Genomic DNA, 17,491 nt, shown 5'->3' on the forward strand with positions numbered 1-17,491 from the left:
AGGTACCATGTATGTGCATTCTGTGTATCCTTTCAGTTTGAAATTAAGAAACCTCAGTCCCAATCTAGCCCACGCCAAAACACGTGAAAAGTAGTGTCATGTATCGCACACTGCATTATTTACGGAAAATATAACTTTGAAATTGAGTGTAGTGAAGACAACGAGTGAACAGCTATGCAAGTACCAGCTACGTACATTCTCTGCACTCGTTCTTTTACGACACAATGTATTTGTGTGCCATTGGACATGAACTGGGAAGAATGATCCTAACCTAGTGGATAATGACTGCTTTGAAGAGGGCATGAATAATAAATTAACCGAATTACATAGCCCATATTTCACAGAAAATAAATATGCTTGGTGACAAGAGCCAAAATACATGAGGATAAAGCATGGTAACTACAGATATATGACCATACAAATCGGTGATCGGACATGACAAAAGCAGTAGCTGGGAGATGTCTGTAGGCTCCAGTTAATGAACTCATTCCAGCTTTAATATTTCAGTTCTTGATTATGTTGCTATTAATAATACAATGGCATGTAATTATTCATTTAATAATATACTGGAAGGGAGGTAGTGGAAATGGTATGCTATGATTTTGTTCAGATTGTTTTCATGTTCAAAGGAAGGTGTAAGATAAGAAAACCAAACAGAAAGAAGCCTTTATTTTATTTGTTTGTGTTGTCACTGGTTACTCTTAGAATCAACTTATTTATCTCCATTAGAAGTCAATTTAAATTTAGACTTTTTTTTTTTCCAGTACTAAATGGTGTCTAGATATGAGAATCTCCCATAATGTTGCAGTATTGATGCGGATGTCCTGGAAAGCATGTGTCTCTGAGAGATTGACTAGGGGAATGAATGTGAATGAGGTGGAAGGGGGAGTGGGAGAGGGAGGAGAAGTCAAGAATGTGAGGGACAGACAAGGTGGACTGATACAGAAGAGAGGTGCATCTGACGAAGACAGCCTGATGACAGAAGAGGACAGGATGACATGGAGGCAATTTGTCTGTGACCACCCTTCTGGGCTTAAGGCATCAGGCTATAGACAGAAACATGAATAAACAGATGGCACCAGTTGCCATATTCTTACTTTTTGTTTCTGTTACTGTGCTGAGGTACTTAATAGTTCAGGTGTGTCTCCTCTCACCAGCACATCACGCTTGAGAGTTACCTTCTTTCTCAACAACCATCACTTTACTCTCATCTTAACCACTTCCTTACAATGATGTCTTTTTTATTTTCTTCTTGCTAGTGTAAGTTATGTTATTCTTGCTAGTATAAGACAATCACACAGAGGTAGTTAAACCTTTCAGTTCAAAGAGTCTCTGAACCTACATATCATCTGGAGGTAGTATTAATAAGAACTAAAAAGTCACTCAACTGAAAGGGCTACAAAATTAAATTTATCTCAGTATTATCCAATCCTTTATTGCCATCAGGAGAGCAAGAGCCCAAAGCTAAGCTACATAGTCCCAACATTTTTTTTTTTTTTTTTTTTTTTTTTTTTTTTTTTTTTTAAGTATGGTTCAGAAAGCACAGACAGAATGCACAAGAGGGAGAACTATCAAGCTATCAAGAGCATGCTCAGTGAAATGGGTTGTTGTTGATCAAACCCAGTCGGTCTGGCTGAGATGATCTATCAACCAAAGGCAACTGTCGCTCCACGGCTGTCCCAAGCAACGAACAAATGTCCCCTTGTGGTAGGTTTGGTTCCTGAATGGACACCACATCTGCATCTCTTCAACCAGTTAACAGGGGTAGGCCTACCTCAGTAGGCTCTATTTCCCCCCATTTTTGGTTGTTCAATATATATATGGGTGGGGTGATAAGAGAAGTAAAAACACGAGTATTGGAGAGAGGGATGATGCTGGTAATGAATGGTGATAGATGGAATATCTCGAATTTGTTGTGTGCTGATAATACAGTACTGCTTGCAAGTACTCTGACTAAATATATCTGTGCTGTTTACTTATCCCCTAATTCTACTGACTATCAAAAATTCTTCGACTATCTTACTTCTACGATGGAACACATTCTGTCCATTTCTCCTTTCTCTGAAATCTCCATTCTTGGAGATTTCAATGTTCACCACCACCTTTGGCTCTCCTCTCCTTTCACGGATCCACCTGGTGAACAAGCCTACATCTTTTCTATTCTTAATGACCTAGAGCAGCTTGTACAGCACCCTACCCGTATCCCTGACCGCCTTGGAGAGAGCTCCAACATACTTGACCTCTTCCTCACGACTAATCCTTCTGCTTACTCTGTTAATCTTTTCTCTCCGTTGGGCTCCTCCGATCACAACCTTATTACCTTAACCTGTCCTATCGCTCCAGTACAGCCTGCGGACCCTCCAGGGAAACGTCGTCTCTGGCATTTTGGAGCTGCGGACTGGGAGGCCCTCAGGCAGTACTTCTTTGATTTTCCCTGGAATGATTATTGCTTCCATGGCCGTGAGCCATCTGAGTGTGCCTTGCGCATTACGGAGGTTATTCTCTCGGGCATGGAAGCATACATTCCTTTCTCATATCCTTTGACTAACGCAAAGAAAGCCTTGGTTTAATCACGCTTGTTCTAATGCTGTCCGCAACAAGGAGAAGGCCTACAAAAGGTACCGGAGCCAACCCACCCCTGAATCACATAATCTTTACGTTTCTGCCCGGAATCGTGCTAAGTCTGTTCTTCGCTCTACTAAAAATAATTTCATCCATACTAAATGCTCTCAACTCTCCAACTCGAATTCTTCCCGCTCCTTCTGGCACCTTGCCTTAAAAATCTTTCTAACAACTTTACCTCATCATCCCTTCCCTCCTCTTTTCTACTCTGATGGTTCTGTAGCTATTTCTTCTACTGATAAAGCAGATCTCTTCGCACAGACTTTCTCCTCCAATTCCACCTTAGACGATTCGGTGCTGTTCCTCCATCACTTCCCCCTCTGACTTCCTCATGGCTGACATTAAAATTTCTTCAGTTGATGTATTTTCTGCCATTACTGGCCTCAGTACTAACAAGGCATATGGGCCTGATGGGGTCCCTCCTGTTGTTCTCAAAAACTGTGCTTCTGTGCTTACACCCTGCCTAGGCAAACTATTTCGCCTTTGTCTGTCAACTTGTACCTTTCCTTCTTGCTGGAAGTTTGCTCTCATTCAGCCAGTCCCAAAGAAGGGTGACCACTCCCAACCCTCCAACTATCGTCCAATTGCTTTAACGTCCTGTATTTCAAAAGTTTTCGAGTCAATTCTTAATAAAAAATTTTAAGGCATCTTTCCTATCACAACCTTCTTTCCGATCGTCAGTATGGGTTCAAGTCAGGGGCCGCTCCACTGGCGATCTTCTCACCTACCTTTCCAGACTCCTGGTCATCCTCCTTTCGGGACTTTGGCGAAAGCTTTGCCATTGCACTTGACATCTCAAAGGCTTTCGATCGAGTCTGGCATAAATCTTTAATTTCCAAACTGCCCTCCTACGGTTTCTATCCTTCTATCTGTACCTTCACGCTAGCTTCCTTTCTGGTCGTTCTATAGCTGCTGTTGTAGACGGCCATCGTTCTTCTCCTAGATCTATCAACAGTGGTGTTCCTCAGGGCTCTGTCCTATCACCAACTCTCTTCCTTTTATTCATCAATGATCTTCTAAGCTGTACATCTAACCCTATCCACTCATACGCTGATGACTCCACCCTTCACCTTTCCATTCGGTTCCATAACGCCCATCTCAACAGTTACTTCAAGAAACAAGGGATGAGGCTATGGCACACCTAATGTCTGACTTGGCTCATATCTCTGACTGGGGTAAAAATAATATGGTTGTCTTTAATGCTTCTAAGACTCAGTTCTTACACCTATCAACCCGACAAAATCTTCCACAGGTATACCCACTAATGTTTAATAATATTCAGATTAATCCTGCATCATCCTTGAACATGCTGGGGGTTTCATTTACTCGGGACTTATCTTGGAAAGATCATATTACATCTCTTGTAAAATCTGCTTCCAAGAGATTGGGTGTGCTAAGCCGACTCCGCTCTTTCTTTACCCCTGCACAATTGTTGACTCTATACAGGGGTTTTCTCCGCCCCTGTGTGGAGTACAACTCTCAAGTGTGGGGAGGCTCCCCACATACAGCTCTTCTCAATAGGGTGGAGTCAAAGGCTTTTCGTCTCATTAACTCTCCTCCTCTTACTGACTCCCTTCAACCTCTGTCTCTTCGCCGCACTGTTGCATCTTTATCTCTTTTCTATCGCTACTTTAATGGTCACTGCTCCTCTGAACTGTCTGCTTGCATTCCTCCACCTCTACGACGGGCGCGTAGCACCCGTCTGGCAGCAAACTCTCATCCCTTTTCTGTCCAACTCTCTAATGCAAGAGTTAACCGTTACTCCCAGTCTTTCATTCATGCAACAGGTCAGCTCTGGAACTGTCTCCCTCTGTCTGTATTTCCTCCTGCCTATGATCTCCAGTCTTTCAAACGCAGTGTGTCCAGGCATCTCAAAATGATCGGATCTTGAATTTGGCTCTCTATTGTATTTTGTTTTTCTCTTGGAGGGAACTGTTACTGCGGGCTCATGGCCTTTGGTTCCTTCTTCCTCGCATTAAAAAAAAAAAAAAAAAAAAAAGTACCAGACAAGAACTTGGTAGGCTAGTGCAGAGTTTTGCTGATGTCTGTATGTGTCGTGCCTTGAGAGTAAATGTAGAAAAGAGTAAAGTGATGGTTATTGAGAGAGAGGGTGACTCCCAGTGTGATGTTACAGTGAATGGAGAGACTGGAATTGGTGAGAAAGTTCAAATACCTGGGTACATCGATAGAAAAGAGAGGAAAATGTGCAAAAAAATTGAAAGTAGAGTGACACAAGGAAGAAAAGTAGCTGGTGCAATGAAGGCCTTGATAAGAAACAGAGGCTTGAGTGCTGCAGCGACACGAGGCTTACATGAAGGAGTGTTAGTGCCAACTTTAACATATGGATGTGAGACTATGGTGTGGCATGAAAATGAAAAGTCAAGAGTAAGGGCAGTGGAGATGGGACTGCTGAGGAATGTATGTGGAGTACAGAGGGTGGATAGGATATGAAATAATGTGATTCGTGAAAGATGCAGGGTGAGGAAATCGGTGGACACCAGAAATGAAGAGAGTGTACTGAGATGGTATGGTCATGTGGAGAGAATGGATAACAATAGAATGGTGAAAAAGGTATATCTGAGCGAATTCGAAGGAGAGAAGAGGCGAGGTAGGCCAAGGAAAAGGTGGAGAGATATGGTGGATGAATGTGTGAGGAAGAGAGGTTTGGAAGTCGGTGAGGCTAGGGAACTGACAGGAGATCGAGCTGGCTGAATGAATGTTGTGAGGAGAAGTGCATAATCAGAGATTTTTGGCACCCCTTTTTAACATGGCAGCATCTGGACTGACTCTATCAGATATGATTATGTGAAGCTACAGAACATGGTGAATGTTTTTGGCATATCCAATAGAGGCAGGATTCTGGGGGCTTGAATGATGAGTGAATGGAAGCGTGGCCCATTGGATCGGGCAAATTTGGGCTGTCTGGACATTGCTACTCCTCACCCTGTCCTAGGGTGGGTATGAAGGTGTGGATGATGATGATGACGATGATGATTATTACCACCCAGCATTGTAAATGGTTTCCTGAGTTCCAGGACACCACTCAGCTTGTCACTCACTGTAGAGCCACCTGATCTCAAAAGAGGGGTAATACTGTAAAATGTTACAGAAGGGAAATGTACAACTAGGAAGTGAGGTGTGCAAAGAAAGAGAAAGATACAGGTAAAAGAAGAAGCAGGTAGCACTACATCAAGTGAGTGGATCATGGTTGCCACCACCTACCACTAGAGAAATGAGTAGGGTGCTCAATCACTCATCATTCTTACCCCTGAAATCCTGGTTCACCTCATACACCTATCCATCCGCACACACTTTTTTTTTCTTTCTTTCTTTCTTTGTAGCTGCATACATTATAGGCCAGTCAACCCACCAACTGGGGGGGGGGGAAAGGAGGGGGGGGGGCGGCAAAGCCCATTTCATATGCTTGCTTCATACTCCACTGGTCACACTCAGCCAGGGGAGAAGGAGGGGGGAGGGATAATAGTACTGCAATAAACATCTCGACACTCACCAGACCGCATGACCACCAAGGACACACACTCGCCCGCTGACACTGCTGATGCCGGTTGGTCCTTCAGGGTAGGGATGGGTGTGGGGGAAGTCGCATCATGCTTTATGTCTCCCAGTCCCAGCCTTCCATATTCATGACGACCCACTGCGTGTACCTCACCAGCCTCAGTCAGAGCAATACTGGGGAAGAGATACAGCCAGTTTCATCTTAAGTTCTAAAAAAATTCAACTCTACATATATGCCACTGAAAACTGGGAAACTAGCAAATCAGATTTATAGGCAACAATTGAATTCTAAAGGGTAATTTTTATGCAATGTACAGGTATGGTGGAGTTACTACAGTAGCAAAAATACAGTAAAACAGGACTGCCATCATTCCCATGGGAATGCATGATGATCTCCACACAGCTACAGTACACTGGCATGCTTGTGCAAATAGCTATAATGATTAATGAACATACAAAAGTGCAGGATCTCTAAATCTGTGCACTTATACAGCAGAACATGGATTTAACACAAATTAAGCTTAATTTTATTGATTTAAAAAAACACACATATAATTATGTACATGTTTTCAATCTAAAGAAAATCCAATTTTATGCGAGATAAATCTGGCGTGTCAATGTAAACAAGTTTGGCGCCTAATGTTTCCCACCAGACGGTTCTCTGGGCATTGCTCCCGCGCCATGGCCCGCAATCCATCACCCACCACAAAGCAGTGTTGCTGTTTTGTGGAATTTTGTCTGCTAATGTGGAAAAACGAATGAGTGACGAACATGGACGTGGACAGGCAGACATCATTCCACTCTAGTGTGGAATTTTTTCCACTCGTTCATATATATATTTTTTTTTTAATACTAGGGATTTTATCATAGTTGGGAGGCATTAACATGTATTGTTATTGACCCTTCACAGTTAAACCAAAAGAATAGCACTTGCCTATAATCTATCTATCTATCTATTGCCAGAAGCCTTAATCCCGTACGGGGTGGCCACAAACAAATCGCCTCCATGTCATCCTGTCCCCCGCCATTTCACTGCACTGCTCCCAACTCACTCCCCCCCCCCTCTCTCATATACCTCTCCACTCCATCCCTCCATCTCATCCTCAGCCTCCCCCTCCCTCCACCTCACTCACATACACTCTCCTCATCAGTCTCTCACAACTCATTTCCACTGCTCTCACTCTTGACTTGTGTCCTTCCAACAACGTCCAAGCTTCACTTCCATACGTTAGAGTTGGTATCACAATACTGTCATGCAGTAACTTTTTCACTTCCATGCTCACTTCCCAGTTTCTAAACACTGCCTTCAAGGAACCAGCAACCTTTCTTCCTTGTTGTACCCTTTCAAGCACTTCACCCTCCAAACTTCCATCCTTACTTATCACACTCCCCAAGTACTTAAACGTACTCACATTATCCATCTCCTCACCATCCAACCTCACTGTACATTCACTGGCTTCACCTCTCTCAAAGACCATCACTTTACTCTTCCCAACATTCACCTTCAGATTCTGTTTCTTACACACTCTCCCAAACTCATCCACCAAGCCTTGCAGCTCCCCTTCGTCTTCACTTACCCCTAGATTAGCAAGGTCAGGATTTGTACATGAGTGGCAAGGTGGTACCTGATTCAGTACCAACTTTGGAAAATGAAAATAAATATGAAAATGATACAGATTTTAGTTACAAAATTTTTCAAGGTAATGCAATGAATTTGCAAGAGTTCTAACCTAAAAGTACTGAAAAACAAAGAAAAATATAATTTTTGTGAACTAAATAATGGGCAACTATGTAGCAGCAGTGGGAGCATTGGACTCATCCCAGGGCACCGTTACACGTCCACCTTCGCCTCCTCCACTTCCCCCCCTATATTGAATGTTTCTGTTGTTTACCTTTTTTTGCATAACACTCTTTTAGTTGCAAAATAACAAACATAAAACATAATTATATTAACTAGTAAGCGTATGCAGCCTCGAACTCACATTAGTGGCAAGGTGGTACCGAAAAATGGACCAAGTAGCTTAAAACCGAAGTTTTATACGGGAGCAAAACCTACCCACCATGCACGACCACAGCAGACCTTGAACTGAGAACACTGGGGAGGGCGGCCACAGATGCCCATAGGCGGCAGTGTGGTAAAGTTGAATAGCCCTAGGGTACCGACTTTGGCGCTACCTTGCTAATCTAGGGTTAACAACACAGTATCATCTGCAAACAACAGTACAGGGAGTTCCAAACACCACCCTCTCTCACCAGGGCCACTCCAACATCCACTGCCCTACCTTGTATCTCTTTTTATTACCCCAACCACGTACAGATTGAACAACCATGGAGACCTAACACATCCCTGTTTCAACCCAACCTTCAAAGAGAAAAATTCACTCAGTTCACCATCCATATGCACTGCAGCCTTCGCACCATCATACATACTCTTCACAGCAAGCAGCAACTTCCCATCTACTCCATATATTCTTAATACTTTCCACAATCCTTGTCTATCCACCGTCATATGCTTTCTCCAAATCCATGAACGCCGCATACAACTTCTTTCCCTTCTCTAGAAACTTTTCCACTAAGGAGCTAAGAATGAATATCTGATCTACACAAACTCTTCCCTTCCTAAAGCCTCCCTGTTCTTCTCCAACTAATTCCTCTGTTATTTCCCTAACTCTGTCAATGAGTATCCTACCATACACTTTTCCTATTACACTAAGAAGACAAGTGCCCCTACGATTACCACACACTTCTTTTTCCCCTTTTCCTTTATACAAAGGAATAATTATACCTGACTTCCAATCCTCCGGGACTCTACCTTCCTCCCAGGCCAATCTGCACATCTTCCACATCCATTCTACTACTATCTCTCCCCCATGCTTCTGCATTTCACCACACACTCCATCAATTCCTGGGGCTTTCCCCAATTTGACTTTCTTCATTGCTTCCACAACTTCTATCCTACTGATATCTTCCTGTCTTCTTACCTCCCTCCTTCTCCCAGCCATTCCCCAACCACTTGTACTCACATTACTTCCATTCTCTACGTTCAACAATTCCTTGAAGTGTTCTCTCCATCTGCTCACTTTTTCTCCCTTCTCCACTAGTAATCTACCATTTTTATCTTTCACACCCCTACTAACTTCACAGCCATCCTGTCGTACTCTCTCCACCTCTTTCCAGAACATTTTCTTACAGTCCCTCCACTTTACACTCAAATTCCTTCCAAATTCCTCATCCACTCTCTTCTTACTCTCTCTTTTTATCTTTTCACCTCTCATATCCTTTCTACATATAACTCTCTCGTCCGCCTCTCAACTTCTTCCACGCCCCTATTTCTCATCCATTCATTATATGCTTTCTTCTTTCGTGCCACAGCCTGTCTCACCTCTTCATTCCACCATACTGTTCCTTGCACCCCCCTCCGTCTTCTCTTCACCCCACACACCACATCACAAGCTGCACATATTTCTTCTGTGAATATCTTGCACACGCCTTCCATGTCCCCCATCTGCTCCAATTCATATTTATCCAATCGTTCCTCCAATTCTCTCTTATATTCTGCCTTTTTCTCATCCTCTTGTAACCTTTTCACTCTCCTTGCAACTACTCCTTCCTCCCATCCTTCCCTTCTTCTATTTCTCCAACTTCCTTGGACCTTGATTCTGGCCACCACCAAGTAGTGGTCAGAAAGTCCATTCCCCCAACCTCTATAAGCTCTTGCATCCATTACACATCTTCGCATCCTTTCATCCACACACACATAATCAATCATTGCCTTCCTTTCATTCAGTTCAACACCCACCCTTCTCATCATCTGCCATGTATACCTATGGATCATTCTGTGCCTGAAGAGGGTATTGGCTATCACCAACCCACTCCCGGCACAAGTGTCCACTAATGCACTGCCATTTTCATCTATCTCAGCAGGCACATCCCACTCACCAACTACTCCATCCAGCTTCACATTCCCTACTTTACCATTCATATCACCAATTAAAAACACTCTCATTCCTTCCAAACTTTTCCACGGACACTTTCACATTTGTCCAGAACTATTCTCTCAATCCGCTTGCACGATCTTACGTTGGTGCATATATACACACACAATCGCCCACATTTGTATTCCAACTTTCAATCTTACCCACACAATCCTTGTCTATAATACTGTTATTTAAAGCAGGGAAGAATACATCATGAAACTGAGTCTACTGTATATGCACCTACCTTGTGATATCGTTACTCCACACTGAAAAAACTATCTACAAGGCACATGCCAACCATTAGCAGTCCACACTTATTTTGTGATACTAAAAAACTATGAAAACTATGTTGTGAACCATGTACAGTTGATCTACTAGAATACATGGATGTGGGTAAACTTACTTGTCTCTTGGTCAGTTATTAATCAACAGTTGCTGAATTACTATCTTGATCATTTAACGTCCTTACACTTAAATCACAATAAGTCTGACATCACTATTACTATCCTCTCATCTAGTATTCACATTATACCAAATTTTTTATTGGCTGTACCAACAAGCAGCTGGGGTTGGTAAGCATTATGCAGAGATGATTAAGTGTAGTGAGAGAAGTGGAATGAAGTGCTTGTTGGAGATATGTAAGAAGGCATAGATGAGTGATACAGTGCCAGCAGAATGGTAGGTGGGGGCAACCATCACCCACCCACTTAATGTAGTGGTACTCTGTTTTAGGGTAGCTCTACACTGAGTGGCAAGCCAAATCTGCTTCCTCTTGTAAAATCTGCTTCCAAGAGATTGGGTGTGCTAAGCTGACTCTGTTCTTTCTTTACCCCTGCACAATTGTTGACTCTATACAGGGGTTTTATCCGCCCCTGTGTGGAGTACAACTTTCATGTGTGGGGAGGCTCCCCACATACAGCTCTTCTCAATAGGGTGGAGTCAAAGGCTTTTCGTCTCATTAACTCTCCTCCTCTTACTGACTCCCTTCAACCTCAGTCTCTTCACCGCACTGTTGCATCTTTATCTCTTTTCTATCGCTACTTTAATGGTCACTGCTCCTCTGAACTGTCTGCATGCATTCCTCCACCTCTATGACGGGCCCGTAGCACCCGTCTAGCAGCAAATTCTCATCCCTTTTCTGCCCAACTCTCTAATGCAAGAGTTAACCGTTACTCCCAGTCCTTCATTTATGCAACAGGTCAACTCTGGAACTGTCTCCCTCTGTCTGTATTTCCTGCTGCCTATAATCTCCAGTCTTTCAAATGCAGTGTGTCCAGGCATCTCAAAATGAACGGATCTTGAATTTGGCTCTCTCTTGTATTTTGTTTTTCTCTTGGAGGGAACTGTTATTGCGGGCTCATGGCCTTTGGTTCCTTCTTCCTCGCATTAAAAAAAAAAAAAAAAAAAAAAAAAAAAAAAAAATTTCCTGTAAACCAGAAAAGCATTTACAACGCTTGGTGGTAACCTTATAACCAACCAACACGTGTTCCCTACGTGGCAGCAAGTGGGTTGGTGGAGGGTTAGTGCCCCTCCCTGGAAAACAATTAACTAAAAATACGAACAAGAACCCTCGTACCAGGACTGACCAAAAGATGATGACTAAGGACCGAACAAAGGACATGATATGAATGACGAATTGGAATGTATGGGGTGCAAATGATAAGGTGAAAGAGAGAGAGACATTGTCCAGGTGCCTGAGCATGCGAAATTGGATTAACTGGAACTAAATGGAAAGGAGAGTGTGAGAGAATGGGAGCATGGATGGGGTATATGTGCGGGAGTAGGTAAAATTGAGAGGGCAAAAGAAGGAGTGTGTATTGTTGTGAGTAACAGATGGAAGGAGAATATAAGACAGTATGGATCAGTTGGCTCAAGGATTGTGTAGGTAAGATCGAAAGTTGGACTACAAATGTAGGTGATTGTGTGCGTGTATGTGCCAATGCAAGATCGTGCAAGCTGAGTGGGAGAAGAGTTCTGGACAAATATGGAAGTGCACATGGAAAAGTTTGAAAGGAATGAGACTGTGTTTATGATTGGTTATATGAATGGAAAAGTAGGGAATGTGAAGGTGGATGGAGTAGTTGGAGAGTGGGGTGTGCCTGCAGAAGTGGAGGAGAATGGCAGTGCTTTGGTGGACATTTGTGCCGGGAGTGGGTTGGTGATAGCCAATACCCTCTTCAGGCACAGAATGGTCCATAGGTATACGTGGCGAGTGATGAGAAGGGTGGATGGTGAACTGAATGAACGGAAGGCAATGATTGATTCTGTGTGTGTGGATGACAGGATCAGAAGGTGTGTAAATGGATGCAAGAGCTTATAGAGGTTGGGGGAGTGGACTTTCTGATCACCACTTGGTGGTGGTCAGAATCAGTGTCCAAATGAAATGGAGAAATAGAAGGGAAGGACAGGAAAACATAGTTCATAAAAGGAAAGTGGAAAGGTTACAAGAGAATGGAAAAAAGGCAGAATATAAGAGGGAAGTGGAGAAGCGATTGGGTAAATATGGATTGGAGCAGATGGGGGACATGGAAGGTGTGCAAGATATTCACAGAAGAAATCTGTGCAGCAAGTGAGGTGGTGTGTGGGGTGAAGAGAAGATGAAAGGGGGTGCAGGGAACAGTATGGTGGAATGAAGAGGTGAGAGAGGCTGTGGCACATAAGAAGAAAGCATATAGTGGGTGGATGAGAAACAGGGGTGTGGAGGAAGTTGAGAGATGGAAGAAAGAGTTATATGTAGAAAGGAAAAGTGAGGTGAAAAGTTTAGTAAGAGGAGAGTGGATGGGGAATTTGGAAGAAATTTGAGTGTAAAGTGGAAGGAATGTAAGAAAATGTTCTGGAAAGAGGTAAAGAGAATGAGGCAGGGTGTTAAAGAATTTAGTCAAGGAGTGAAAGATAAAAATGGTAAATTACTATTGGAGATGGGAGAAAAAGTGAGCAGATGGAGAGAACACTTTAAGAACTTGTTGAACACAGAAAATGAAAGTAATGCGATTATAAGTGGCTGGGGAATGGCTGGGAGAAGGAGGGAGATGAGAAGACAGGAAGAAATCAGTGGGATGGAAGCTGTGGAAGCAATGAAGAAAGTTATAATGAGGAAAGCCCCAGGAACTGATGAAGTGTGGGGTGAAATGTTGAAGCATGTGGAAGAGATGGTAGTAGAATGGATATGGAAGATGTGCAGATTGGCCTGGGAGGAAGGTAGTGACCCAGAGGATTGTAACTCAGGTATAATTACTCCCCTGTACAAAGCGAAAAGGGAAAAAGCGTGTGGTAATCGTAGGGGCATTTATCTTCTGAGAGTAATAGGAAGAGTATATGGTAGGATATTCAATGACAGAGTTAAGGAAATAACAGAGGAATTAGTTGGAGAAGAAGAGGGAGGTTTTAGGAAGGGAAGAGGTTGTGTAGATCAGATATTCATTCTTAGATCTTTAGTGGAAAAGTTTCTAGAGAAGGGAATAAATATGATTGTATATGAGTGTGTTGTCCCACATGACTTGTTGAAGAGTTTAATTGTAAATGTGTACAAAGGGAAGGGTTATGCCCTGGAAAGAGGAAATTATAGAGGTATAAAGTTTTTAGATCAGATAATGAAGGTAATGGAGAGAGTTCTAGAAGATATGATTAGAGAAAGGGTGAATATTGATGAGATGCAGTTTGGGTTTATGCCAGGCAGGGAGACTACTGATGCCATATTCACTGTTCGACAGCTTCAGGAAAAATATACGGGTCTCCCTCGTTTTACGCTGTATCGTTTTACGATATTTCGCATTTACGATCCTTCTTCTTTAGTACCAAGTGTTCATTTTACAATTCAGCTCCCTCGCATTTACGATTGGGCATGTGAAAATCCTGCACTCACAGGCTGATCAGCTGAGAGATGCGTGGCATACCCGCCCCACCCACACAGTTTCCCGCGCTTTTGCCAGTCTCACCCGCGTGCTTGTTCAGCATACAACCTGTGTGCATCTGTGTGCATCAGTGCCCGTGACATTACTATTTCTCCTGTTCTTCATATTTTGCACCCCTAGTGCCACCACCGTGATGTCTTGTAAACGCCCTGCAACATCTGGTGCTGGTGATATGAAGCCAAAGAAAGCAAGAACGTCCTTAACCCTGGAGTCTAAGCTTAATATTGTGCTAGCACAGTCGACTGTATCGACTGTTATAAAGCACGCTGTCAACATTAAGAAAGCTGGGGAGACAAGCATGACTCTACAATACATAAAACATCATTATTATTGCATATTAGATCACTTGTATGGGTCTTGGGTTCCTTATACACAAGTCCAGGAATGCATCCCTATTTTTCCCATTAAACCTTAATTTCACTTTATGATATTTTGGTTTACGATTGCCTTTCTAGGAACGCATACCAATCGTAAAACGAGGGAGACCCGTACTGGTAAGAGAAGGGATCTGTATTTTGTTTTTGTTGTTTGGAAAAGGCCTTTAACAGAGTCCCTACAGAGGTGGTGAAGTGGCCAATGAGAAAACTTGGGATGGAGGAGTGGCTGGTTAGGGTGGTTATGGCCATGTATGTGGGTGCTCACACCCAGGTAAGAGTGAATGAAGATTTGAGTGATGAGTTTTCCGTGAATGTTGGTGTGCATCAGGGGTCAGTTTTGAGTCCCATGTTGTTAATCAAGGTACTTGAAGCCCTCTCACATGAATTCAAAAACAGACTCCTGTGGGAGATGTTGTATGCTGATGATTTGGTGTTGATTGCAGAGAATGAAAGGGAGGCAGTGGAAAGATTTAGGATGTGGAAAGATGATATGGGGCACAAGGGCTTAAGGGTAAATGCAGATAAAACGAAAGTGATGATGGTGGCGGTACTGTCAAAGACAAGGGAGAGTGGCTATGTGCAGTTTGCCACAAGGGCGTGGGAAGTAATTCCAGCTTGTGCAATATTTGTGATAAATAGGTGCACAAGAGATGTAGTGGTATCAGAGGTAGACTGCGAGATAATGCTGATTTTAAGTATGCGGCGTGTCAGGGAGAGCAGGAGGAGATTGTCAAGTGTGAAAGGATTGAACTTGCTGGTGAGTCTCTTGAGTGTCTGGAAGCGTTTTGTTATTTGGGAGACATGTTATGTGCAGGAGATGGGGCTGGAGCTAGCTCTGTGGCTAGGGTGAGAAGTGGTTGGAAGGAGCTCAGGGAGCTGTTGCCTCTCTTGACATTGAAAGGACTCTCCCTACGTGCTAAGGGGTCTTTGTATGCGGCATGTGTTAGGAGTGTGATGCTGTATGGTAGTGAGACCTATGCAGTAAAGGAAGAGGATATTCGCAGGCACAATGATTAGGTGGATGTGCAGTGCATCCCTGTGTGCGAGGCCTAGGGGGGCCGGGTTTACGATGAAAGAGTTGAGAGGTAGAATGGGACTGGAGTGTATTTGTGTTGTGATGAGGAGAGGTAGATTGAGGTGGTTTGGGCATGTGGAGAAAATGGGGGATGATAATTGGGTGCAGAAGGTGAGAAGTGTTAATATTGGGGGTGGGGTTGCGAGGGGCAGACTGAAAAAGACGTGGGACGAGGTCATTAAGTGTAACCTCAGGGTTAAGAGACTGAACAGGGAGGCTGCCACAGATCGTGCAGCATGGAAAGCCGCCACTAGGTGACCAAGACCGATGCATGCAAGCATGTTGGAGCCTTCAAAAACGAAGAAACAAAGACAGGAATGTTGTATGTGGCCTTCATGGATTTGGAGAAAGCATATGACAGGGTGGACAGACATAGGATGAGGAAAATACAGTATTAAGAAAATATGGAGTAAATAGGAAGTTGCTGAATGTCGTGAAGATCATATATGAGGGGGATATGGCTGCTGTGTGTGTGGATAGTGAACTGAGTGAATTTTTCTATCTAAATGTTGGATTAAAACAGGGATGTGTCATGTCTCTATAGATGTTCAGTCTGTATACTGATGGGGTTATGAAAGAGGTACCATACAAGGTAGGGCAGTGGATTCTGGAAAGGCCCTAATGAGAAAGGGCAGCATTTGGAAACTTCCTGTACTGCTATTTGCAGATGATAAATGGCAAATGGAAGATAGGCCAAAAAATTTCACCACGTTCTTCCGTAGCTACACAAATACTTATCCGATAGAGCCAACCGGAATGCTGTCACATTAAAATGGGATGCCAAATCCCTGGTCATGCACTTCTTCACACAATATTCATTCAGGTAGCTCAGTCTCATATCAGTCCCCGAGCCTCATCGATTTCCATTCCTCTCTTCCACACACACTCATCCATCATATCCCTCTACCTTCTTCTTGGCCTACTACGTGTCCTCCCTCCTTCAAATTCCCCCAGATATACCAGTACCTTTTTCACCACTCTATTGTTATCCATTCTCTCCCTGGGTGCCAGTACCCACATACATGGCCAAAACCACCCTAACCAGCCACTCCTCCATCCCAAGTTTTCTCATTGCCCATGTCACCACCTCTCTAGGGACTCTGTCAAAGGCCTTCTCCAAATTAACAAAAACAAAATACAGTTCGCTTTTCTTTCCTATATATTTTTCCTGAAGCTGTTGAACAATGAATATGGCATCAGTGGAAATTACTGGAAATATTTTGATGCACATCATTTTGTGACCACTCGTAGGCAGTGCCACCCTGTCTGCCTCTCACTGGGTAAAGGAGAACCAGTAACCAAAACGAAAGACTGACTAAGAGGGTGTATGCAGGTGAAGTGGTGGGATGGTGAGGGAGGGGGAGACCGAGGATGAGGTGGAGGGATGGAGTTGAGAGGTATATGGGGGAGGGGGGAGTGAGTTGGGGGGAGGGCAATCAAATGGTGAGTGACAGAGTGACTTGCAGGCGTTCTGTTGCAGCCACCCTTTGCAGGATTAGGGCGTTGGGCTATAGACAGAGATAGTAACGAGAAGAATTTATGACATCAATTTTTTCCCCAAAAATTTAATAACATCATAATTTTCTAAAAATGCAAAGCTCATTAAATACCCCTAGAGTATATTCATATCAATATTACTTATCTAACCTGATGAAAGAGTACAATACACAAGAAACAATAAACGTAGGAGCTGAGTGAGCACGACTGGCGTGAAGATGAGGCCGACTGGCAATCAACTAAACAGGCAGATGCACAACCCTCCAAAGTGACTGGCAATATGGTGCTGTACTGTGAATGTAAGGCATCATAATTATGTACTTTCAGTAGAGTGGTGAGTGGCATCTAAGTACAGAAGTATGAACAAAAGGACTGTAATGCTCAAAAGTATCTTACCAATGGTGCTGGCCACCTGAAATTTGTGCCCAAGCTTTTCCACTGAAGCTCTTCAGTAACACTGGCTGAAATTTATTACTGGTATCTTCATGGCCTGCAACAGTAATGAGGAGAAATTTT

General features: G+C 43.3%; 1 protein-coding gene across 1 annotated transcript in view; it reads right to left on the reverse strand.

The window, feature by feature from the left end:
* The window catches only part of LOC145391896 (regulator of chromosome condensation-like), a 97,127-nt gene that overhangs the window by 4,434 nt on the left and 75,202 nt on the right, over positions 1–17,491 (reverse strand). The window contains exons 7-8 of the mRNA XM_080266394.1: positions 17,372–17,465; positions 6,134–6,312 (exon numbers count right to left, since the gene is read on the reverse strand). Coding sequence (XP_080122520.1) covers positions 6,134–6,312; positions 17,372–17,465 — 273 coding nt within the window. The remainder of the gene's footprint in view (positions 1–6,133; positions 6,313–17,371; positions 17,466–17,491) is intronic.

The sequence above is a fragment of the Coenobita brevimanus genome, chromosome 20 (assembly GCF_032717465.1).
Source record: "Coenobita brevimanus isolate Jiangsu-jjx chromosome 20, ASM3271746v2, whole genome shotgun sequence".
Taxonomy (NCBI): Eukaryota; Metazoa; Arthropoda; class Malacostraca; order Decapoda; family Coenobitidae; genus Coenobita; species Coenobita brevimanus.